The 24,194-nt window shown below is 40.7% G+C and overlaps 4 protein-coding genes and 1 long non-coding RNA gene across 10 annotated transcripts; 1 reads left to right on the top strand and 4 right to left on the bottom strand.

The window, feature by feature from the left end:
• Positions 1 to 453: 453 nt before the first annotated feature.
• On the top strand, positions 454 to 7,881 carry LOC131205495 (WW domain-containing adapter protein with coiled-coil homolog). Of its 2 annotated transcripts, none has more exons than XM_058197613.1 (11): positions 454 to 1,070; positions 1,518 to 1,542; positions 2,086 to 2,197; positions 2,282 to 2,437; positions 2,519 to 3,104; positions 3,171 to 3,957; positions 4,024 to 4,367; positions 4,447 to 4,679; positions 4,797 to 4,987; positions 5,096 to 5,223; positions 7,415 to 7,881. In XM_058197613.1, exons 1-11 carry the CDS (start codon positions 1,027 to 1,029, stop codon positions 7,494 to 7,496), a joined length of 2,688 nt encoding a protein of 895 aa, XP_058053596.1. In that variant the 5' UTR covers positions 454 to 1,026; the 3' UTR covers positions 7,497 to 7,881. The 2 variants fall into 2 exon arrangements, with proteins under 2 accessions (XP_058053596.1, XP_058053595.1); XM_058197612.1 differs by having other exon boundaries at positions 4,794 to 4,987.
• An 851-nt stretch (positions 7,882 to 8,732) lies between these two features.
• Positions 8,733 to 9,168, bottom strand: LOC131210777 (putative ATP synthase subunit f, mitochondrial). Its single transcript, XM_058204072.1, has one exon. It carries the CDS (start codon positions 9,112 to 9,114, stop codon positions 8,791 to 8,793), a length of 324 nt encoding a protein of 107 aa, XP_058060055.1. The 5' UTR covers positions 9,115 to 9,168; the 3' UTR covers positions 8,733 to 8,790.
• A 1,116-nt stretch (positions 9,169 to 10,284) lies between these two features.
• Positions 10,285 to 15,467, bottom strand: LOC131216738 (histone-lysine N-methyltransferase E(z)). Of its 4 annotated transcripts, XM_058211302.1 has the most exons (7): positions 15,316 to 15,467; positions 14,368 to 15,257; positions 13,394 to 13,426; positions 12,553 to 12,653; positions 11,690 to 12,401; positions 11,434 to 11,616; positions 10,285 to 11,353 (listed from the first exon to the last, which is right to left on the bottom strand). In XM_058211302.1, exons 1-7 carry the CDS (start codon positions 15,435 to 15,437, stop codon positions 11,127 to 11,129), a joined length of 2,268 nt encoding a protein of 755 aa, XP_058067285.1. In that variant the 5' UTR covers positions 15,438 to 15,467; the 3' UTR covers positions 10,285 to 11,126. The 4 variants fall into 4 exon arrangements, with proteins under 4 accessions (XP_058067285.1, XP_058067293.1, XP_058067310.1 ...); XM_058211310.1 differs by lacking the exon at positions 13,394 to 13,426; XM_058211327.1 differs by lacking the exon at positions 13,394 to 13,426 and having other exon boundaries at positions 12,553 to 12,655; positions 14,355 to 15,230.
• A 701-nt stretch (positions 15,468 to 16,168) lies between these two features.
• Positions 16,169 to 17,308, bottom strand: LOC131214964 (uncharacterized). Its single transcript, XR_009157053.1, has 2 exons — positions 16,906 to 17,308; positions 16,169 to 16,831 (listed from the first exon to the last, which is right to left on the bottom strand). It is a non-coding gene; the product is annotated as an uncharacterized LOC131214964 (long non-coding RNA).
• A 1,752-nt stretch (positions 17,309 to 19,060) lies between these two features.
• LOC131216470 (neurogenic locus notch homolog protein 2-like) lies at positions 19,061 to 20,770 on the bottom strand. Of its 2 annotated transcripts, none has more exons than XM_058210968.1 (5): positions 20,490 to 20,770; positions 19,901 to 20,049; positions 19,702 to 19,831; positions 19,507 to 19,640; positions 19,061 to 19,356 (listed from the first exon to the last, which is right to left on the bottom strand). In XM_058210968.1, the coding sequence occupies exons 1-4, from the start codon at positions 20,542 to 20,544 to the stop codon at positions 19,576 to 19,578; spliced, it is 399 nt and encodes a 132-aa protein (XP_058066951.1). In that variant the 5' UTR covers positions 20,545 to 20,770; the 3' UTR covers positions 19,061 to 19,356; positions 19,507 to 19,575. The 2 variants fall into 2 exon arrangements, with proteins under 2 accessions (XP_058066951.1, XP_058066952.1); XM_058210969.1 differs by having other exon boundaries at positions 19,901 to 20,046.
• Between the last annotated feature and the right edge of the window lie 3,424 nt (positions 20,771 to 24,194).

The raw sequence follows: 24,194 nt of genomic DNA, 5'->3' as shown, positions 1-24,194 counted from the left end.
AACAGACTTAATGTGTCGACATGTAAAGCAACTCACTAAGGTTTCACATTTAGCTTCCTACTGTTTACTGGTATTGAATGTTTCTTTTCACACAAAAACATGCAAAATACACCGTAAAACGTGGTATTTATTTTAATAACGAAAGTTTGAAAGAAGTTGGCTATTCTCGCTAATTTGCAGCCCGGCGAGCTATTTTCACGCACCTATCGGTCATGTATTGGGGAACTTCAGTTTTCGCCCTGGGGCGAAAACTGAATGCCGTCATTTGAAGCCTCTGTGGCCGCTATGAAAAAGACAGAATGCGTCGAAAATGTTGTGCCACAAATCGGCGTTGGTGCGAGCGAGAAACAATCCCCCAAAGGGAACATCATGAATGGAAAAAGAAAAAGAGAACTTAAGCAGAAAACGTAAAAGAGTATGGAACACTCGCTCATCATTCAGTGATGGCGGCGTTAAGTGAATACTTGTGAAATTTTTCTGTAAAATTTAATTGCTTGCTCGCAGGATACATATCGAGCATTGAAATCATTTTCTGTTTTTATTTAATTTCTTTTGCATTTCCACGTTGTTATTGGTGCGAGTCAGCAAGAAATGAATCCGAAGGGCGCGACTGGCTTCGAAACGAAATCGATTGAGGCTTTCAGCAGCAACAGTAAAAAGCACTGTTAGCTGAGACGGTTTCCGTTCTTGACAAAACGAAAATTTAGAGATAGTCAGTCAATAGTTATTTTTCGTTACATTGTCGTTCTGCCCGATCCAACACCCGATACGGATTCGATAACAGAGTTTACATAAATACCGAATCACAATCGGGCCGCCGTCGTTTATTTCTGGAATTCTTTCCTTTTGCCCCTACATCTAAATTTTGCGTGTGACAAAAAAAGTACCGGACTTCGCATCCGAAGCAATGTTTCGGCTTCCAGTATCAAAACTATCGTTTTCATGAAACTGGATGTGGCGGATGCTGTGTGAGCTCAAAGGAAGAGCAAGCAAACTGAAACAAGAAAGAAAATATCACGGCATTAAATGGTAATGCATGCCAGGAAACCGCAACGTTTGCTAAACGATGGGTAAATTTCTGTTTCATTTTTTTTATTCATCATTTCTCATCCTCCAATACGTTAGCCATCCTGCTGGGCTAGGCTATCTAGCCAATAATCGACGCTTTCCGGCTTGATCATGTAGTTGGCATTTACTATTGTTTTGTAAAGCTTGTCTGGGCGCACAAACCTTGTTCATAATGTCCACCAATGTCGTCGTTGCCTGCGCGAGATGAAACCAAAAAATCGATTTTGGTCATTTTTACTTGCCACCATGGCACGGCACTAGTTTGTGCCTATCGGCCTTTAGAATATAAACATTGTTTCCCACATTTCGGTTTTCCGGCATGATGTCAACTAGAAATAGGTTTTGTTCTTCGTGAAAATTAACTCTTGCTTAGGGCAGCAGCAGCCCGGCCAACCCATTGTCAAAACTAATGAACATTTGGTTTTCTTTTCTTTTCCTTTTTTCCTCAGGTATCATCAATCCCATCAATACCAGGTAATTTTGACCACAATATTTTCAGATGGGCTTCGTTCACAAAAATTACCATAATTGGTTTGGTGCTAAACATGCTAAGTGGAAAGGCCGTAACTGAGAGCCAGTTAAAATCGGTGTTAAAACAGATTGTAGCTTTAGCAATCGCTGGCGGCTAATACGGCTTTCTAAGTGAAGAACGTATTTGTGGCAATCAGGAAAAACAGTTAGCAGAAAAAAGAAACGATTTGCAAAAGAAAACTAGTTCGCGTCGACTGTTCGCCCTTGAAGCCTTTGGGGGCCTATCCCGGCCCCATTTGTGTACTTGAATATTTCTCCTAAGCCAACAGCAGTCAAGGCAATTTCGAAATTCAAACAAACAGGCAACTAACAACAATAAGCAAAAAGACCTTAGACAGTAAATATGTTCACAAAAATCTAAAAAGTATATCCCACTGGAGCAACATTGCCTTACTAATGCATTTATCGTACGAAACCGTCACCATTTATGAACAAGAGGAAACAATTATGTGTAATTGGGCATGTCTCATTTGTATTGACTTTCAGAATTCAAAATATAGTTCTTCCAAACGGGACTATGAACGGGAGGCTAGCTCTCGACCCGTCAGCTATGGCCGGGATCGGGATAACTCACCAGCAGGGGTATTGTTAAGCAATGGTAATTAAAAAACCAAATCATGTCGGAATATATCATATTATGAATATATTTATTCATACATACATTTTAACATATTAATTGCAGATTCGCCAAGAGATCGAGACAGGGAGCGAGATCGTGACCGCGAAAGAGACAGGGAAAGAGACCGCGATCGATACCCGTCTTCAGGTTACAACACCATGAGCAAACTACGCGAGAAAGAACGCAGTGATCGGGACTACAAAAAGGATAAATATTCAGGTTTGTGCAGCACTGACAATGCTTAGGGCTTGTAGTACATCGGTGCAAGCACGTTTGTTGATGGTTTCTGTAAAATTGCAGATTCTCTGCGGTCTCCCAAGCGAAGTCGTAGCGAGCGCGATTCTGATCACCGAACGATACACGATAGAAGGTTGAAACTTGCTACGCTGCTGGACAAGCGGGGTACGTCTGCCGATGATCGGGAACGTGATCGAGAACGCGAGAGAAGCGAACGAGACCGAGAACGTGACCGTGATCGAGACCGTCTGCGGGATCGCGAACGCGATCGAGCTGGTGGAGGTGGTGCTGGCACAACGTTGGGATTAGGAAGTGTCGTTGGCACTAGCGCTAGTAGTGGCAGTGTGTTAAGCGGCAGCTCGGCGGCAGTAATCGCCAATAATAGTCTGGTGTCTACTAACAGTGCTAGTGGTGGGGGCGGTGTAGCGAGTGCTGCTACCAATGCTTCTTCGACTACAAGCAGCAATCCAGCGGGGGCTGGCAACTCTTCCGGCAGTAGCATAGCTGGAAATAGCATCGACCGGGACCGCATGAATCGTGTGGGTGATTGGAGCGAACATGTTAGCTCGTCTGGCAAGAAGTATTATTACAATTGCAAAACGGAAGTGTCCCAATGGGAAAAACCACGCGAATGGATCGAAAAAGAAAGGTACTGCAGCAAGCACGAGTGGATTAGTTAACAAAAAATCTGAATGTCGCTTCGTTTGTTTTATAGTTCTCGAATGTTGGCGAAAGAACAGCACCGCGACTACCGCGACAAGGATCGTGATCGTGGAAGGGAACGGAATGAAAGGGAACGCGACGAACGCTATACATCTTCAGTCGTCCTTCGTGCGGCGGCATCTTCGTATGGAAAGCATTCCTGCAGCAGCAGCAGCAGCGGTGGAAAGAATAATTCCCGTATACGATGGCCAACACATGAATCTTCATCTTCCGCTCATCGGAGGCGCTTCGATGGGGAAAACCTGGATGCGGACAACAGTCCTGGTGATTCAACGCCAACCTCTGAAACCAATTATTCACACTCGAGCACGCCCACTATTGCCCAACAGCAACAGCAGCAGCAGCAAGGACATGCGCAAGCAACGATTAACGGTTCACTGGGAAATACTGGCAGTAGTAACATTGGATCCGGATTGAGTGGAAACTCTACGTCGGTCCAATCGAGCGCAACTGAAGGCACTGGTCACAGTGTGTCAAATCAAATGCCCCGGTTGTTATCAAGTTCGACTGCAAATCAAGTTGGGTCTTCTAGTAATGCACAGTTAGCATCATCAAACAATCAGAAAATGCAGCAATTACAACAGAACATAACACCATCGTCGAGTTCCTCTTCTTCGTCGTCTTCATCATCCGGCAATAGTATGCCGTCTCCGTCAATGCACCATGCCGTACATGGGCCTAGCGGTATCGGCGGACCATTATCAATTGGCACTCAACCAAATTCTACAGATGGAGGGATGCTCAATTCAAATGCACCCGGACCACCAATGTCGCTAGCGGTCAGTACAGGTCATATGTGAACATAGGTTCAATCCTTTCTCATTTTATCCTTTTTCTACCTTTAGCATCTTCCGCCCTCGATACATCCACAGCAACAACATTGCAACATTGCACAACATTCGCCACAACAACAGAACCAACTGCAGCACCAAACTCAGCAGATTAATCAATCTTCGATTCACTCAATACCTGCCGATGCTGCAGGGGTCAGTGTGCCTACGTCGTTGGCAGGTTTGCCGAAGATTCTTTCGCAAATCACCGGCATCAAATCGATAGAACACAATGACCTCAACCCACAAAAGGCGTTACAGACGATTAACAACGCACTTATGCAACAGCAAACCCGCCAGCTAAACACAAACGCAGTCCATGACATAGGAGGAAGCAATACGGCAATGGGAAGTTTAAGGTAAAAATATTACAGCATAACAACATGCTCTCCATCGTAGGCGCATGATTTGGCATTGCTTAACTGTTTTTAATTTCAGAGAACACTCATTAAACTCGCCCCTGCACAATGTGTCCAATCTGTCCCACCCAGCCCTTTCGTCGTCATTATCAGGCCTTCATTTGGGTCACAATATGCATAACATCACGATAAACAGTCACGTTGCCAGCCAGTCAAGTGCGATAAATAGTAGCGGAAGCACAGTGATAACTGCTGATGGGCCACCGACTCCAACACAGGAACTTGATTTAGCTCTGGGGGATCATAGAAAATGTGAGTAGGATGCCGCTTGGATACTGCAAGAACTTGGCGACAATGTATCATATTCTTAAACATTTTATTCACATTTTTGATGTATTCGTTTCAACTGCGTTTCCTGGTGCACAGTAGACAGCGGGCTGAGTAGCGGTGGCATAACGTCGACTACAACCAGCGCTGTGAGCAGCCTACAGAGCGTAATGGCATCGTCACAGTGTGGCCGATCTCAAGGACCGAATCTAACGCCTAGCTTAGCAAAATACTTTCGGGCCGATCTTATATCGCACATTACTGGATGGCCTTCGGAAATACTAGAAAAAACGGTGAGGACGATTGCTAGCAATGCTATCGGTTTTTGTTGGCAGTGCGGCTCAAAAATGTTACGTTATGTTACTGGTTTATCTGATTCATTTATTTTTACTGTTTGACAGATTCAAAAACTCTCGGAAGAGGCACATATTTTAGGTGATCTTCAATGCAGCAAAGTATCCGCTGAGTTAAAATGCGCTAGAAGTTTAGTTAGAATAACTGAAATAACTGCAACACTGCAGGAACAAAAGTGAGTACCCTGGTTGAACTTATTATTGTTTCACTATCTCTTTTATCTTTTACAGCGAAATTTGATTTTACTTTTCGACAACCACACAGTCACTCTTAATGATTTTCGAATCTGAATTAAAATTGAGTCTATAGATCGTCGTGACCCCGCTGATAGCTCAGTCGGTAACGCTCGTCGCTGTCAACGCAGCTGGCCTGGGTTCGATTCCCGGGACCGACTGTCACTCAACCGGCCATGATTTTGATTCCCGATAGCGGCGTGACAGAGGGGGGGTTGGCGCGGGGCTAACAACCCCCCTAGTGCAGGATAAGACCGCTCAGCGGTTATTCCCGTAGAAAGAAGATCATCGTGTACCAATTTTCAATGTTACATTGATCTGGCTTGTTGAAGCTAATGTGACGAAAGACACAATGAACATACTCCTCTAGAGTTTTTTTTTTTTCTGTGTGGTATTTTATACAAATCACGCCACTTTCAATCTTGCTGCATGCTGCTTTTACGCTATTTAGCGATAGCTCAAAGAACTCTCGATGTGCTGTGCTGAAACCATCATAAGCCTTACCGTGGATATTCATTTCATCATACTCACTTTAGATCTTTTTGTATTATAAAACGAATTTTGTTCAACTTCATTTCAACTTTCTATCTATCTATATCCGGCTACAACCGCCGAACGGTCTTCGCCTGCTTCGGGGAACATTTCCACCGCTAGCGGGGGAGAGCCTTCGTCCACAACAACGTCAGGATAGCGGCCGATATCACGTCCCGGTCGACGCAATCTATCCGTCTCACACTGGGCCTACCAGGCCCCATTTCATCTTGCAAGAGTATTTATTTCACAATTATTCAGAATTCAGAAGTTGTTTAGAAATCGAATTTTTAATTCCCCATTCATTGTCTCGGGAAGAATAGCAAAAAAACTCTCCATGAACCTGACGTTGGATTCCTATGTTTAAACTGCTAAAAGCAGCAGATAGGATTTTTTCTGGCCTTTTCGTACTACGTATTCGTGGTACTACGAGCAATATGTACAGTTGTGTTTCATATAAAAGGTATAGTTTTTTTTAAATATAGCGTTTTTATTACTTGACTAAGAACGGACCACCTTGCCGTTTTTACTAAACCTTATTTCATTTGTATTGGAGGCATTCTCTAGTGCCTGTTTCTTACTTTATAACGTGTTTTTCTCTTTTTAAGATCTCTGCTTTGACTGTGCTATCTAATTTAGAGTAATTATTGTAACGTGGACAATTAGTTGGTGTCATTGGCTAATGTTTATGTGTTTTGAGAAGTGCAAATCCACACAAAATTGTTCTGTTTCTTAGTAAATTAAGTTACAGGAAATAACCATGTATCTGTCATATTAAAAATGATTTTCAATAGAATTAAGATATATTTTACATGCCTCCGATGAGCGAATCCGTTTCAAAATACCTTTCTTTTGCTTTCGAGTCAAAATGCTTTTTAAATGTTGTTTCTTATACGGGACAACCTCCCAAAGCAACCTTCTCCGGCACTGCTCAATATGGTAAGCCCCGAGAAGCAGGAATGCAGTTGTTCTTCTCACTTTATTCCAATAATGTACTTATATAATACTGTAACTATTATACTTTTATCATGAATTATTTAACGTTTATAGTTACTGTACATTAGAGCTTGGTTTCTACAGCTGAGAGCAAGTTGCTTGTAGCTACAGACTGCTGCCAGTCTCTGCTTAAATTACTCGGCCTTATCGACCAGTCCGCAACGTCGCATACCGATCATTTTGGCACACTCTTGCAGCCACGATGCTTGGGCGTCGCGTCTTCAAGCGCCTGTCGCCATCGGACGACCCTGTCGGGTGCAGCTCCAAGGCAGCCGGTTGTGCCACGTATCTTGCGCCGTCTGCAATCCGCCGGATTCGCGACTGCGGATTGATCGCTCGATGCTGGTGGTTTGCCCCTCTGCCGATTCCTAAGTGTCGGTGGGCGAATAAGCAGCCCATGTTGCGCCCGTAGGCGCGCCTCCGATGACCGCAGTTTAAGAAAACTTAATAAATTACGTATCGAAAGTGAGGCTTATGATTTAAAGCTAAACTTTAAAAGTTATGTCTGCTTGGATGCAACATCATTCGATACGAAAAATCGTAGTGTTTGAAATATTTAAAATATAGATTGAATAAATTTTTTTTGCTAAACTATTTTTCTTGCAGGATAATGTATCTACGACAGCAAATTCGTAGGTTGGAAGAGTCCAAATCGGAAAATTCATTCATGTCGTCAGATGACCTATAGCGTTCATGTATCTATAGAGGACATGTTTATCATTGCATGGAACATTAGAGAGAGAGAAGAGCTGGAGATGTATGTTGAGAAGTTTATAATAAAAATTAAGAAAACGTATGGGAAAAATAAAAAAAAAAACTACAAACCATAACTACAATACATTGCTAACTAACGCATGAAAAAATAATGTTCTAGATAATAAAGAGAGTACAATATGGGATAATCTAGAAAAGTATAAGCAGATAACGATGAAGTGTGATACATATATGTATCAAAAAATAGTCGCGAAACAAATTTCTTACGTTTTTAGCAGGAGTTAGGAAAACGGATTTGCCACTTGCGTAAAAATTGGCAAAAAAACAAAGTACGGATAAATAAAAATATAAAATCTATACCTACGGTAAAAAAAACTATCAAGCAGAGTTTTTAGATGTATATTTCTGACGTCCAGCGACGAACCACTTCCTACAACAGTACATCGGATGACATTGAAAAAATTTACGTAAGCACCAAAGACACAGCAAAGCTGCGCATCCTTTTCTTACGGACATGATCTGAAGCGGATCAGTATGGGCCCGACGAGCCGTAGCTTGAGTTAGGCATTTCCAGGGAACTTCCCTTGTAGTTCCGAACCCGGAGCTGATACAAGTCAAAGTCGAGCGTCCAAGTGTGTGTAAATAGTACCGGCACTTCTCAGTTTTTTTAGTTTGGCATAACTTGAATTTCCTATTAGCAGGAGCATTTAGCAATCTGCTTAATCTGAAGCCGATGCACTTGCTTCCCATTCTTAGGTTTTTTTTTACATAAACATTTACTTATGGCTACATTAAGCGCACTGGGGCAATCAGTCCATATCTACGTTGGAGTTGTTTCTAGATGCGCTAATATCACACGACTTTTAGGGATCTTGAAACGCCAAGGGAAGCTTTTTCAAAACAGCAGTTCACCACATCACAATTGCCAATGCGAACTGAAAAAACAATTAGTATGGCTCCATACTTAACATCTTGCTTGTTTTGCAGCCGTCCTATCAGAGAACGCCCAACATTTTATTTCATTTTAGACTCATTACATAATTTTCATTCAGAGTGTTTCGTTCGATTCAAACTCATAGCATCACTACTTTTCGCCGGGATTGTACAGTGTCACATATCCTTTGAAGGTGCGAATGTTGTTTTCTGAAAAGACACGAATTATGTAACTTTTGCAACACCCTACTTTCGATATATGCTGTGCCAAACGTACCTTCACTTGACATCTTGTTCCCGGGCACCCAGCGACAATGGCTTTCGACCGAGCTCTTTTAGTGATACTTGTAGTTGCGATGGTGCTTCAACTTGCCGTAATTAATGGTGTAGAAAAATACCATGCCTCCGACAACTACTTGGAAGAACGGAGCGATTCCGGTCCGCTTCGGCTGCATGTACTTGTGTTGCCATCTCCAGAACGCACGGCTAAAAACTCCGGCCAATGCCCGTGGGTTCTTATCGCGACGTGCGAGCCATGCGCCCACTTCTCCAACTTTTACCTGGCCGAACGGGGTGTCGGGCTTGCCGTAGAAACGGGCCGGATCGTACGGGCCGTGAGTCTTCGGATTGTACTCTGCTGGATAATCTCCTATTGCCATGTTGAATTCAGAGCAATTCACCTTTGATGACTGCTTCTGTCGTAAGCGCTGTGTAAAGATGAAGGGAAGGGAGGGAGGGAAGGGAAGAAGAAGGGAGGGAGTGACATTTGCCAGCAATCGAACGTCAATTTGACTTTGACGTTCTGAAAGCATTGTCACTTTTGCCGTAAACCGTTAAAATCTTATTTTTACTGAGCCAAATCATTGTTTTGGCTTCATCAAATCATCACAATCCTTCTCTTCACAGAATAAATAAAACTGAGTAATTAAAAAATTAAATCAAGAACAGAATTGATTGAAATTTTAAAATTTAAATTATTTAAATTTGTTGGGCTCTTGAAGGACCTCTTTTCGCTATTGTTTTCTGAAACCCAGCCTAATGTCGGTCCTCCGGAGACCTTAATCTTTACAATCTTGGCAAATATGGGATCGGAATAGTAAATTTAAACCATCATTTTTATTGCATGCTTCGAAAAAAGCTTGTAGGTTTTGCCAACTACTTTCTAAGGTGGTACTCAGGAATCATTTGGAGGGGGTTTTGCTATAATCAGCAAGGAACCAGTATATCGTCAATAGAGCGATCTTCGCTGTTTATATAAGAGAAAAAACTGCAATGGTAGCAGAATGATACATTTTCCATCTTTTTTTACAATCGGACACTTTTAATAATTTGGTAACGAACCCGATATTCGCGTGTCCGATTCGCGCGAAAGGGACCCTAAAACCCTAAAACAGCGTGGTTGTCCCCGGATGAATTACTACTATTTGAATTGATTGATTGATTGATTGATTGATTGGGTTATTGATTGGAAACGGTTCATAAAAGTATAACATATTCACAACAAAAAGAATCGGTTGTGGGAAGACGGAACGACGGAAAATTAACACCGGAAACTTACAGTGTAAAAAACAAAAACTACGAGAAAACGGCACAAAATTACAAAAGGTACAAAAGTTAGGAATTGCAGCAATAAATAATCGAAACTGAACCAAACGAAGTGGTCATTTCACATGTAGTTCAGGCCTTTAACAACATATGCATCACCACACAATGACAACAGAGCAGTAACATATAGAAACAAACTTCAAGTAATTTAGAACAAGTTCCCAAAATCAATCTTGAACCAACCTCCTTGTTACAATAAAGAAAAATCACGAAGTTATGGTTGGCTACCATTGGTTCCATGGCTTTATTAATAAAACTTGTCCCGAAATTAATTCTCGCAGCAAACCACATGTGACTGATACAATCGTAATAAACCAAAAGTAATTAGAACAGGAAATAAGATGAAATAAAGCAATAAAGAAGTAGTAACTCCATTGTTAAGACCTAAATTAAGAGGATAACTTCGGTAAGTAGTGCTCTTTATGTGAAACTGTTATTATCCTAATTGTAGGAAATTTTATCAACGTGTGTGCTATAAATATCAACTTAACTGAGTCGTTATCTTCCTTTAGATACAGTGAAACTTCGAAAACTAACAACATTCTGATTGATTGAGCATTGCGTTGTGAAGACCTAATCGATACTGCCCTGTTAACAACCCATTATTTAACGAACTAAGTGACCACGAGTAGACATCTTCTGGTCGTTCTACATCGTTCTTCAGGGTTCTCAAGCAGTAAGAAAGTCCTCTTTACCGTTCATGGGTTTACAATCTCAATGCGCAGACGTTCAGACGTTTTGATTGCATCAAACAGGTCGCAGTTTTATCGAGCGTTGTTTTATCGGACTTCACTGTTTCATTGTTTTTCCATAATTCTATTAAAAAAAGAAAATTTCTAATTCGAAAATCGTCTTTCTCCACTGAAACAAAAATGCGCAAACAAGCCAAGAAGTGAAGTGAAGTTGGCGAAATTTATCCTGAAGCATTAAGAGAGTTGATTTCAAACCCAAACCATAAAAAAGCGACCACACGACCCAAGAAGTTTGTTCCGTTAGTAACGAAAAATGAACACGAGCGATAGTAATGGGCGCTGGCACCTGGGGTCAATTCGTTCAACGTGGATCTTCAAAGAAATTCCATCTCTCGCTCGATACCGACGAACTTCAGTTGCTCTGTTGGACCGTAACGATAATCGAAGAATAGTTCCTCGCCGGGTTGAATGGGCCGTTTAGCAAATATTCCAATGCGGTGGTCGCCGTTCACTACTAACACCTTGGCGTAGCAGTTGGGGTTGATGGAATGGTTGGCAAAACGAATTTTATTCCCCTTGCGTGTAGCGTCCACAACAAACTCTGTAAAAGGACAGTTGAAAAGTAAGATATTTTTAACCAATTTGCCACCTTTAGTTTCGCATTATTGTTTTACAACTCACCATTATTGAGATTGAAGAGAAAGCTGCACATATATTTATCATACACCTTGCCGCGGCGGTCCGCCTCATCCTGCGAAATTATTTCTCCACAATACTCAGAAATGAACTCATTTTTCTGTGCGCTTTCCTTCAAGAAAATTCCCCACCCAGCAACGTCCGATGGTGCCATGAGTAGATGTTTGTCTAGAGTAAATGATGGTAGGACATCTGAGATGATTGCTGTTTGGCTCGCAATTATTTTGAGTTAGAAACTTACGTAAAGCTCGCTGAACGCTCACGTTCTTGCACGTGATCTTGTTAACTTCGTAATGCTCTGCTCCGCACGTTTGACATAGATCCGGATCACATTCGCGTACAGCCAGATAACAGGGACACTGCTTAGTGTTGCACTGTGCCTTGCATCGGCATCCTGGAAATCGAATCTGGCAGTCACTACTGCAGTTGCAAAACTTTTCACAAAAACTCCCATAGCACGGACAATTGGTGTCACACTGGCCGGTGTGATCGCAGGGCGAATAATTGTACAAGTGATTCGCATTTGCTTCCTTACGCAGCTGGATCTTTCGACAGTGCATTGACCAAAGTCGTTGCTTCTTTTTCTTCTTTCTCGGTGGCGTACTATCCTTGTTCAACTCCACAGGCATGAAATCAGCAGCCTCCTGCTGGGCGAATTTGTAAACCTCCTGGCAAGTCTTCACGAGCATCGCTTCCGCAATTGCACAGAAGTTATGCAGATAGGTTTTTTGGAGCGTTCGAAAGAACGATTTGTCCGACCCATTCCACGGTTCGTGGCTGTTGTTAAACAACTCCAACACGCTAGTACCATTGGGAGATTTGGCAAAAGGAGTGTCCTTGCTATAGCGGCTGCTGTCGTTGCTATCTTCGGAACTTGCCTCGTTACCAGAATCCGGCAAGGACGATGTCTGCTTGTTACTATCGCCATCAGCTATTTTCTCCTTCATTTCATCCTAACAAAATAAAGTAAAGAACAAAAGAAAACGTTTCCGAACATATTACTTCAAACAGTTAGCGGATTTACAATCGTCTACTTAAATCCTGGGTATACGCGATAATACCCGACAATTTAACGTTTATTAAAGTAGATGCAACCTTACTTACCAGCAATAAATAACATGTGTCGCTGCAAGGTTTGCTCGGAGTTTTCAGTTCGGGCCAGCGGCGCCTTTGCAGGTTTGGACCCGAATGATTCACCTGTAAGCCTGTGCAAGCATCCATGGACCAATATTCAAGATTTGCATCGTTGGGCAGTATTAATGAGAAGAGAAGAAAAAACAGAAAGAGAAAGAAGGAGAAAAATGTTTAATGTCAATATTTGGTATCAGAGTATAAATGGTAAAACGAAATATAATAACGAGAACAGAAATATACCAACAATGGTGTAGAGTAAACTAACACAACCTCCAGAAATGTATGCAAAGTGAGTTGGATTAATTTTGAGTCTGTTGTCTGTACGATGTGTGTTGTAAGGTGAGTTATCTAATGTATCGTTGGAGAGATAAGCATATACCAGCTTAGTGTAAGTTTGGTCCCGTGAAGCTAAGGATGGCTTATGGACGTGAGGGTTGCGAGTGTTCGAAACAAACGAATTCAAACTGGCAAGTAATGAACAAACAACGAGAAAACGCACGGCCAATAAAACATACAGTACCCATACAATCCTCTCCATGAAAAAACGTTTATTTTAAATTAAGTTCCACAGGTAAAAAGAAAAAAAGAAACATATGTATTGTGAACAAAAATGGGCCTTTGTTCTGCTTTGCTTCAATGAAACAATGTTAAAATGACCAATAAACGACCCAGTTCGATCATGCCCACACAATGGTTATGTATGAATTTCTTTTACTTTTGTGACAAAGTTTCATATTAGCCATATATCGTTCATCGGATTCGCCGCGGAGCGTATGATCGTAGACTCTCCACTATACAACGGGCAACTTACGATTAGTTAGCTGACCAGCAGACGATGGAAGTCCTGCAGGCAGATCAGATAGTAGTGGTTGCAGTTGTGGATGGTTGATGATGGTTGTAGTAGCATTTTAGAAAAAAAAGTTGAGATTTGTCATTGCCATTTCCATGATTGAATGGCGGCCAGGATAAGAAAGGAGCACGGTTTTTTAGGGTTGTGTAAGTACAGAAAATTTATCATTTGGACAGAGAACGATACTGTAATATAAATACTACAAACATACTCAGTACTATATACTTTTAATATAGACATACATGTATCTTGGTTCTGGTTGGTACATTTTCGTACGTGAACCAATACATATATGAACATATATGTGTTGTTTTGTGGGCGGTGACTGTTCTAATTCCAAACTAAAGCAAAATAAATTCACAACATTGTTCAAATTAGATTCCAATGTTGCTGTGCGAGACACGCTGGGACATATTTTTATCAGCTTCGGTTTAATGATTCTCTAGAAAGTTTCGCTTCATTCAACAGCTGCAAGAAAGTGAATGCAATCCATACGAAGGTGGTGCCTTTATACTTACAACATATGCAATATATATGTCTTAGCATTGCAGATATGCAAGATATTGGTAAAGTACTATTTGCAATCAGAAAAGAATCAAAACCTTGACGGTTTCAAAGAAAATCAAACGATTTTATTTATGAGAAATATTCAAATATTATTCGACCGTCGTTTAAATCTTTTTCAACATGCGTGAAGTAAATTGAACAGGCGGCAAGCCAGCTTAAAAAATTGCCATTTTTTTAATTACTTGCCTTTCATTGACGGTTTTAAGTTACGATGCACCACTATGGCACAGTTTCATTTGGACATTGAACGCCAACCCCGGCATTTGTGGCTCGTAGTGTGCTTATACATACAAACATATATAAGAACACTCCATATATTTTATCATTCGTGTGCGAAATGAAGTAAGCATAGGATGGTTGGTACTCACGGTGAAGAAAGCAGTCATACTTAAAACAGCGACGGCAGAACAAAGTGTGGTAAGAGTGTAGCGTTTGTTCACGCGAAACTGATTCAGCACGGGCACCATCGATGTTTGGTGTACACTCTGGCGGTCGCTCAGGGTCGACCCGTTCCGTCAGCTCGATATACTTATCCCTCATTTCCTCAGGAGTACCGCGTTCCGGAAACTGGGAGCTTATAGCCTGAAAAACGATCGGTGCTGGGAACGGCTTTACATCCAACGGTTCCTTGATCAACTCTTCGTCCGGGCTTGTGACTTTATCGTTCGCTGTCTTGCTTTCTTCATCAGCACCCTCTCCGGACTCGAGCTTTTTCACAGCGCTTCTTGAACTGACTTTAATGTTGATGTCTTCAACCTTGACGACACAAGACGCTTTGTCATTTGCCGAAGATGATCGTAAACCAGTTTTACCATCGCATGGACTGTCTCCGTTGCGGACTTCTTTTTCCGAGTAGTTCATTAGTGCATGAACCAACTCAATGAAAATAGAATCATCTAGGAAGCTGCCTTCCTTATCTCCATGCACTTTTCCGTCGTAGTTTTTTATCAGTTCTTCTATGAAGGAACCATCTTTATCGAGCACTTCGTCACCCATGTAAGGTATGTTGTGCAGAACGGTTTCGTCTTCGACCATGAAATTCTGGTGTGTCGGAGCCCAGGTATACATGGTCGGTATCGGTGTAACAGCATTAATGACACGTATCGGTGCGGACTGATGGTTCCCTTCATGATCTGTAATTTCGGCCTGTTTCATACATTTCACATGAGGCAATTGATTCATGTCGCACTGTACCCAAGCCGCATTCGTCATAAGCCAGTTGTCGTTTTCCCTCATCAGCATGTCCAGCAACTTCTGACTGCAAGTACAGCGCTATTGTTTGATTTACCTAAACGCGAGAATGTGTTCTTACTCACCGGTTTCGGTTCCACGCTGATCGCACGTCGTCCACCTTTTTGTGGCGCTTGCTTTGGCGTATTTTCATATACTCCGCCTTTACGCGCTTCTTCCATTCCAGAGAAACCTTGTTTTTAAGCATGGCGAGAGCTTTTTCCCTTTCCAAGATTCGATGCGCTTGCTCACGGGGTTTCAACGTTGCTTGGTATTGCCCAAGTACGTTCTAGTACAGCAGAAAAACGGTTGTAAAAGGCTTCGCTCGTCACTCAGCGACAAGTTTTCACATAACACCAACAATTTGTGTAAAACGCACTGTTTTAATGAAGATTTTCCGTCACTAACCAAGCGTCGCTTTGGTTCAACCAACCCGCTCAATAGCGATCTGACAATTGTGCTTCAAAACGACGACCACAAAGGTGGCATTTACACCGACCGGCGTGATTATACCGTCACCGCTCGCAACACCAACTCGTCGATTGTTGATAAATTAAAAATATTATTGAACATTTTCATAACGTAATATTGTAACATAATTAGGTTTATTGGGCAATATTTTCTTTCAATGACATGAAATTTCCTGTATAAAAAATGAAGGTTTTAGTGAGTAGGCATTTAAAACTTCGGTAACGAAAGTTTTGGTTGCCTGGGAAAATCGGGTGATTTTCAGCATCATTAGGTAAAAGATTACATTTTTTATAGTTATTTCGAATTCTAAACATCGAAAATAATCATTCGCAGAGTATCGATAACAGAAAACATGGTCGCGTGAACTTTCGCTTGTCCTAGGCGTTACGCGTTTTCGCGGTGTGATTTTTTTCAAGAGTTCATGACGGGTAGGAAAAAATGGAAAAATTCATATCATATTGAATAAAATAGTATTAAAAAAAAGCAAATTTTATATTGGCTGTTCCGTCCAATGTAGCAACCTTGAACCTAGCGAAATCCGATATTGGGCATTTTACGTAAACAAAGATAAACTGAGTTTATAAGTTCGCCTCCCGAAAACTAAAAAGAAACAAACCGAGTAATCGTGTCGCAGTTTCCCCAGCGATTCGCTGGCCATCTACATACAGAACATCATATCGTTATTGAGAAAATTGAATTAAATTAAGATGAGTAACGTTCGAGGTTGAAATGAGTAGATCAAAATGTATAAATTAGCTTCGACTTCTACATACAATCGACTTTCACTTATTTATCGCCAGTGTTAAAGAGAGTTATTTAAAACTAGTTTTGCTAGTTTCTCCGCATTCGGTTCCTGTATTCGGCGACTTCGTTAAGGTAGCATCATCATGGGACCGAACTGAATAACCTTCAATGGGTGGTCATCAATGAACCATATTAACTGGCCATTCTTCCGCTGACCGACGACGTATTTAGCGTTGCTTCGCGAACAGAATTCTCCGATTAATCCCAATGGCGTATGCCGTGTACCTATGTAGCTTAACACTAGGTTCGCCCCGTTGCCAAATCAGAAACCTTTCGGTTTAACGGTTTCGTCCCAGCAGGTGAAACAGTGGATCTCGTGACCTTAACCTGTTGGAAATAATTACATAACCTAATTAACGGTGTTATTCGTTGCAACTTGTTACTTGTGAAGCCACACATACCCTTGACTGGTTGCCATACAATGGCCTCAACGGACTGTGCCGTTCCGTACTAACGATGCTACGACGAACGCCAGCTACCCATGCGAAAGGTAAATTTAACTACTTCAGGGTATGAAGCATTATTTCTCATGTCCAGAAACACATACAGCTCCTCCGTAATGGTTGTATCATAATTTTGAACTTGGTGCCTTTTTGGATTTGTTTATCGTTCTTCATAGTGCGCGCATTGAATATATGTACCTTCGCTAGACTGTGTGATGTGTTATTGTTCGCGGAAGATACGCAGATGATCGCTATTGCTTTTGGTCAGTATTGTTACGCTCGTTGATGTTGAGGATTTCGTTGTTGATTTTCACTTCAAAGATGAAAGAAATTTCACCTCCAAGCGCGATTAACACCATGTTCAAGCGCTACTGCTGTCGGAAAAGTCACCCTCGTCCTCAATCGTTTCAGCATCCGAGTATTTCGGTTTGACTGGTTGTGGAGTTTCGCCAGCACCGGTATTATCCACGTTCTCACGCTTATGACGAACCGAAATGTTTTTAAGAGACAGATTTTGCCGTACGAGAAAGTTTTGTAACCAACCGGGACTAGCGGAAAAATTGCTGATGTTTAATCTTCGAGCAATCTTCCACGCGTTTTCCTGTATCACTAAACCATTCAAAGGCATGTTATTATTGAGCGCTTCTGTAACAAAAGATGCCACAGCCGCTTCTAGTTTCGGATAAGGTACGCTTCTTGTTCTATAAACGTTCGTTTTCACCCTATTTGGTGTCTTTGCTTGCAAAAGCCACCGTTCCTTGTTTCTGTAAACAGCGAACACTGTTTTGTAGGGAACATCAAGTTCCGCTGAAACCGTCCTTGTGCTTTTTCCCGAGTCCATTTCTTCAATTATCAACAATTTCTGTCGTAGCGATAAACTTCGACGATGCATTTTGGTTTTATTTGGTTCAAGCGTTAATGTTTCCATACTGAAATAACTAAAATCGCTTATATTTTGTACAACACCACTTTCGAAGCGAAGCAACGTGTTAAATCGGCTTTCCTCGCAGCTTGGAATCGATGGGTTTTTGACGTCTAGTTTGACATTGGTTTTTTTTTTCGAACAACACACTGCTTATCGAAGGCGCAGAACGTGTGCCTGTTCTTATTTTTCATGTTCGAATTCGGACAATCCAATCCAAAAACAATACAAACTTATCCAATCTAGTAATTTATTTATGGTGTGGAAACTAGTTAGCATATGTGTGATTTTTAGGGAATAATAATAAAATAGACTGAACAATATGATAAAAATGATGATTTTGCTAATTACTAATGGCCCTTCTAGTCTTTGAGTAGTTCATCAAAATGATGGGCCAACCGCGAGCGTACCTCTGGCTGGTTACTGACCAGGTTTCGGACCCTGTCGCGGTAGCAGATGACTTCAGCTATGGAGTTGATGGAGATATTCTACATTTGCTACACAAGGGTGTTGTGGCTTAAATCGATTCAATGAGGCCGGAGCAAACAAATGGCAGTCATTGAAAGAACTGTTCTCATCAGTTACACTGCCCTGCGAAAATCCCGAACGACAATACAGAAAACCCCATGCGTTTCATGTGATATTGAATACGTCAGAACCGAAATCATTCCAAGAAACCACACGAATAGTGGTCTTAAAAGAAGTGTTGAAAATGGATTATTTGTGCATTACTATGCGTTGTATAGGGCATACAGCATTTTATGAAATGCCCGTTACGAGCAACTTTGACCAGACGTAGAGAGATTGCTCAAGCCAATATGACGCCACCAAGTACGGCCAAGTTACTTGCAATACGCAGTGTCTGAGCCACATTGTTGAAGAGATGAAGAACTACGACCTCTCCCTTTCAAATCAAAAAATCCCTTTGAAGAGATCTTGGATGTGTTGAAAACTAATGCTGACGAAAACTCAGACAATTTGCAACAGTTTCTAACGACCTGGCTCACACGAGAGATATGCTCCGCCATAAACCACCGGTGGACTCTTCGAAGGCAAGCATAACTGGCATAAATGATTAGCTACACCTACCTCGATCGGTTGTCTCTGACCAGGAAAGTACAATATAGGTATTTGCGAGATCCAAGTAGACAGATTGGGTAGAGACTTGGGTATACTCAAAATAGTCACGTGTCCAATGAGGTTACTTGATACTTTATTTACATTTTATTTATATTGATTAGGAATTAAAACATATTACTCAGAGATTCACCGAACAATGTAAATTGGTTGTAGTAAATATAATGCTTATATAAAAATGTACTGCACTCTACCGAGTGATGCCCTGGGCACGTGCCATTGTCAAGGTGTTTCAAATTTGAATAAACTCCATGTTTTCATTAGCCTCATTTATGTTTATCTGAAGTATGGCTTAGCAGCTTAACAACTGGTACAGGTCCTACAAAGTATGTGCGTGGGCATTGGTGTAACTGTTGGCAAGAAGAGAAGATGTGAATGCTCGTTAAACGGCAATAACGGCAAAAGCTATCTTTGGAAGGCTGTTGGTTCTCTTAAGCGGCTCCACCCGCCTTTTGGGTACCAAAACGAAAACTCTTGAAGCATTAGTTCGTCCCACTTACTTCTCCATCTGCTGCAAGTTGCGGTGCTTTCATTGTACCATATTGAAACATCCACTAGACGGAAGCATGTTATATGACAACACATTCGTAGGGAAACTTGTTTCCGGGAGCAAGCTGGTCAGGTTTCGGACATACTGAAATTCGTCGGTCGTTGAAAAAGAAGGATTGCAAAACGCGAAATGCAAATTTACTTACACCTATGACATCTGTTACCCCAATAGCCAGTTCCATCGCAACGACACTTGTACTGTGGCATGGCCGTAACTTGTGTGCACGATCCACCGTTCATACACGGTTGCCGGCTGCAAATATCGTTCGTGCGACCCTATCGATAAAGAAATGAGGCAAAGCAGTTAAAGGCGAGCAGCTTGGCTTTCTTATAGTAGTAACGAACCTTCAGTGCATCCTGGCACTCCTTCCGTGTTGCGTAGCGGAACTCTGATTTGCATCCGAAAGCACAAGTGCATTGGCCATTATCTATCCGGCATCCATGCTGGGTTTGGTCCAGATCGCAGGCCTGCGTTGGAGTGATAACTTCCACTGCTGTGAAAAGGGAACGACGAGCGTATTCGTCGTAGAAAGCGGAAACTTACAGTGACTGCTGATAAGGGTGATAATGCTTCGTTACTTGGTCCCTGTTCACTAACGGTTCTAGCAACCGTGTTAACAGTAGGGTTACAAGTAAAGGGTGTGTTGCAAACAACGCTATAACGCTGGCCGGATACGAATTGCGCGTATTGTGCAATTTGCCCAACCTGTTTCTCTTACTTTGCAAGAATCCAATTACTATGTTTTAGAGTACTATAATAACCAGATGATACTACTTGACAAGTTAGCAAAAAACTAAAGTGAATGGTTTCTGTGGGATGTTAGAAGGCATCGCACCCAGTTTACAAACTGTAGAACGCAAACATTTTCAACCGTTTATCGCGAATGTTTCGGTTTAATTATAGAACAGTAACAAGAATCGGCATTCACATTACCTAGTGCAATCAAGCACAAAATAACACAAAGCAGTGGTGGATGAGATTTCAACATCGCTTGCTGGACACACGCGTCGGGAGTTACTGTTGTCACTGACTCCAACCAGTTTTGGGTTTTGCTAAGTGCTGAATGTTTGTTTTCCAGACACAAGCAAAAAAGGAGCTACTTCCAACGCTTGAGAACGCACAGTCTGCTTCGGCGAGTCTTCGTCGGCAGCGTCCTTTTACCAACCCTTAGATCGATCGAAACGTACTGCCGTCCAGCAGGAGACTGACGAAATCATACCAGAATGGAAAACTGTTGGCCGTTACATCTGCTCCGTGGTTCTGTGAAAGTACTGTGTCGTCTGTGCATCCCTTACCCGCGCCATTGACCGTTGTACACATGAAAGTAAGAAAGCAGCGTTCGAGATAACCATGAACAACTGGTCTGATAAGGATTTGTTGTGGATGCTTTAGTCTGGTCTTGCGCTTCGCCTAACCCGAACGATTGGTTGTAGATTTAAGACGGAAAAGGCAGCCGCACTCTGTGACAAGTGAATCGAAACATGAATGAAGTTTTTTCTTGACCTCACAAGTCAGTAATACATGCTTGCTGCTTCCGGCACACTGATTTCCTGCAACAGGCTCGGGGCGTCCGCTGCAACGTCGGTGAATGCGATATTGGTTTTACTACGTGACTTGAGAAATGATTTCCCTCCACTATAGATAACACTGTTACTGTTGAAAGATCCGTCATAGAGATAGCTATCTCCCAAGCTTTTTAAATTAGAAAATATTCAGAATTTGCGTAATTGTGAAATAATAAACAGCATAAGAGTTGCGTTTGAAATAGTCAATGATTTTTTAACAGAAAGAAATGGTTTACGAAAAAATTCTTCACAGACAAACTAATTTTTTTTTCTTCATAAAATTGTTAGTTTCATTGAATGAAGATGGCAGAACATTCGAGGTGCATATTTAAATGTTAGTACTTTTACTTGCTCATGATACAGATAGTTGTTAGTTTTTGATAGTTGAGTAGTAGTTGTCAGAATTGAAAAAGTTGTTTCCATGAAGAACATAATCCTAAGTATGGATGATTTTAAGCGAAATTGAGACATTATTTGCAATGGCAATGACGAAGGGAAGAACTAAACGGAAGGAACACTTAGCTTGATGAAATTTTGCATTCTTGAAGAACAAGTGAACGGATTCGGCGTTCTGTGAACGGAGAGTTACCTTTTTAAACAGGCACTGTAACTGTTTGCGCTAAATTTTCTTCTACAAGCATAAAATAATATAAAGAACATTAAATAATTAAATAGCCAATAGCAGCGAAACAGTCAGCAATGCCAGCACGTTCCAGTGTGACCGCAGCTGAACGACCAATTGGCTCACTGTTTAACATTTTACAATAAACTTTCTTTCACCTTAGATGAGCTTAGATGAGCTTCACTAAGATCATAATCATGCGTTTAGTTTTATGTGTTGTTTCTTGTTTTGTTTGTTCGTTTTATTGGTTACATCAGAATTTGCGGCTGTTATACCTCGTTTGTGTTACAAGTTTTGTTGTCTTACCATTTTTTTAATTTTTTTACAATTTTTCAGTTTTTTTTCTATTTTTTATGTAATATATATTTTATTACTTATTAACCATGATTCTCCCATGATTTTCGTTTAACTTTAACTTATATTTTCCTATACTGGTTCCCATGTTGTCCTGGTTCTACCTTTTCCTTCTTCAGCACACCTACCACCAACCTGTTGTTACGCTTGGATAGTTGTTGGTTGTTCGAATCCGTCGTAGATGTTACGAATGCAAAAGCTTTCAAATTATAACATGCTACACCGCGATTGGCCAGATTGGAGTCAACGCTAGCAGACGACATCCGAGCATCTGTTGTTTCTTCTAACAATCCATCGTATAAGTTTACGATGTACAAATTCGACCGGACAAAACCCCCAAGTATAGGGGTAAAGAGTTTCAAAAACTCGATTTTATCTTGCCGTTATTCGCAAGCTTACCTTCGTATAGTTCATTGTCACGAAGGGAACTGAAACATCTACTGCACGATAGCTGAAAAAGTCTAAATTGACTTAGTCAGTTGTGTCGAAGTGAAGAACGCTCCCTCAAATCAACTTGATCCAAGTTGCGGTTTTTTAGATATTATACTTCCTTTTTCTAGCGATCGCCATAGAGATGCAAAAAAGATATTGACTGGAATGGCGCGTGTTTTGAAGCAGAATTATGGCAAATTTGGCTAGGCATCGAAAAGCAATTTTAAATCAGGTTAAACAAACAAATTTTCTCTGTGAAACAAACTCTGGTAACGTGGGCTGTACAGAAAATAAAATTCCACGAATGCTTTTATTGGATTCAAAAGCAATTTTTCGGTTTTCGATTTGTGATCGTCGAAATGTCACTTAAAACAATTTCACACTACATAAGTAAACTTTATATCGGGATTATCAAAACGAAAATATTATTTAATGGTTATTGTATCTCAAATTTATCCCAAAATCCCAAATAAAGGAGCACGGCAAAACAAATGTGAATGAAATAATCGTAATACAAATATTTACATCTCTATGGGGATTACTAGGTTGCCGTGGTATAAGTTTAATGAATTTTTATCCATGGCTCAATATAAAAAATGTTTTTGTTGTTTGTATCTTTTTTGCGTGTGATAAATATGTATGTAAAACCAAAGTAAGTAATTTAATAATTTACATACGCTCATTTGTCGTCCGATTTATGAAACATTGTTGACATTTCAAATGGTGGTTTCGTCAAGACTGTTTTCGTGAAAATTTATTTTTACAGAAACATAATAAAATATTAAAATTAAATGTTAACGTTCGTAAAATGTTTCAGAATGCTTTTTTGTGAAACTACATGAGCATTTTCTCCAATATTAAACCACCATTTTTACGCACTGAGCTAGCCCAAATTAATTTTCTAGTTTGAAATATACAAAACTTTATGTGCGTGCGTAGCTTGATTTACATACTAACGCACTGTAACTGATCGTGTCTATGATCATCGTTTTTTGATCCCGGTTAAATTTTTTATTTTAAGCTTAATGCGCATTCATTAATTATTATTTATTGCATAATGTTTTTTTTTATTTCGTGTGCATGTGAATATTTCACGTTTAAAGTATAATTTTAGATGTACTTCGTTTTTTTATTTCCCTCTGTCTGCTTGTGTCTGCGTTTGCCTTATCCTTTCTTATATCTTCTACCTAGCCACTGTAGCATGCACATGATCTGTCTTTGCCCACATTTGTTAGGTGCGCTGCTTTATCTTGACTAAAACGTGCTGCTTTATCTTGACTTAGCTAAAACGTGTAGCATTTAGTTAGTTGGATTTTGTATTTTTATATAAGTAATGCTCTAATTAGCAGCTTAACATATGCTTTTTTTTAAAGCAAAATGAAAAATGATACTTTCCTTTGCAAAAGCCTATAATGTGGTTTGCGCTTTATTAGTAAAACTTATCAGTTTCTTTCTATTGATCGGTTTAAGCTATGATTTTCAAAATTGTTTCATAATATCTACTTTGCTGTACTGAAATTTTATGCTCTCTTTTGTTTTTTTAACCATGCTTTTTTGGTGGCGTTCCTATTTTCGCGTTTCTGAATTTGCATAGATCTGTTATTAATTTGTTTCGTAGACTAGATCAAGTTCATTAGAGGAAATATGCGTTGGGATACTAGTTTC

Source organism: Anopheles bellator, chromosome 1 (genome assembly GCF_943735745.2).
Source record: "Anopheles bellator chromosome 1, idAnoBellAS_SP24_06.2, whole genome shotgun sequence".
Lineage (NCBI taxonomy): Eukaryota > Metazoa > Arthropoda > Insecta > Diptera > Culicidae > Anopheles > Anopheles bellator.
This window is presented reverse-complemented; position numbering and strand designations above follow the sequence as displayed.

Excerpts from the sequence above, each read along its gene's own strand:
- LOC131205495 (XM_058197612.1), top strand. The coding sequence starts at position 1,027 with ATGGTAATGCATGCCAGGAAACCGCAACGTTTGCTAAACGATGG. Across the intron at positions 1,543-2,085 it reads ATCAATCCCATCAATACCAG|AATTCAAAATATAGTTCTTC; the intron begins GTAATTTTGACC and ends ATTGACTTTCAG. Across the intron at positions 2,438-2,518 it reads CAAAAAGGATAAATATTCAG|ATTCTCTGCGGTCTCCCAAG; the intron begins GTTTGTGCAGCA and ends GTAAAATTGCAG.
- LOC131210777 (XM_058204072.1), bottom strand. The coding sequence starts at position 9,114 with ATGGCAATAGGAGATTATCCAGCAGAGTACAATCCGAAGACTCACGGC.
- LOC131216738 (XM_058211302.1), bottom strand. The coding sequence starts at position 15,437 with ATGCTTAAAAACAAGGTTTCTCTGGAATGGAAGAAGCGCGTAAAGGCG. Across the intron at positions 12,402-12,552 it reads ACACATGTTATTTATTGCTG|GATGAAATGAAGGAGAAAAT; the intron begins GTAAGTAAGGTT and ends TTATTTTGTTAG. Across the intron at positions 11,617-11,689 it reads GAGCGTTCAGCGAGCTTTAC|ACAAACATCTACTCATGGCA; the intron begins GTAAGTTTCTAA and ends CATTTACTCTAG.
- LOC131216470 (XM_058210968.1), bottom strand. The coding sequence starts at position 20,544 with ATGTTGAAATCTCATCCACCACTGCTTTGTGTTATTTTGTGCTTGATT. Across the intron at positions 20,050-20,489 it reads TTTGTGCTTGATTGCACTAG|CAGTGGAAGTTATCACTCCA; the intron begins GTAATGTGAATG and ends CCCTTTTCACAG. Across the intron at positions 19,832-19,900 it reads AGTGCCAGGATGCACTGAAG|GGTCGCACGAACGATATTTG; the intron begins GTTCGTTACTAC and ends CTTTATCGATAG.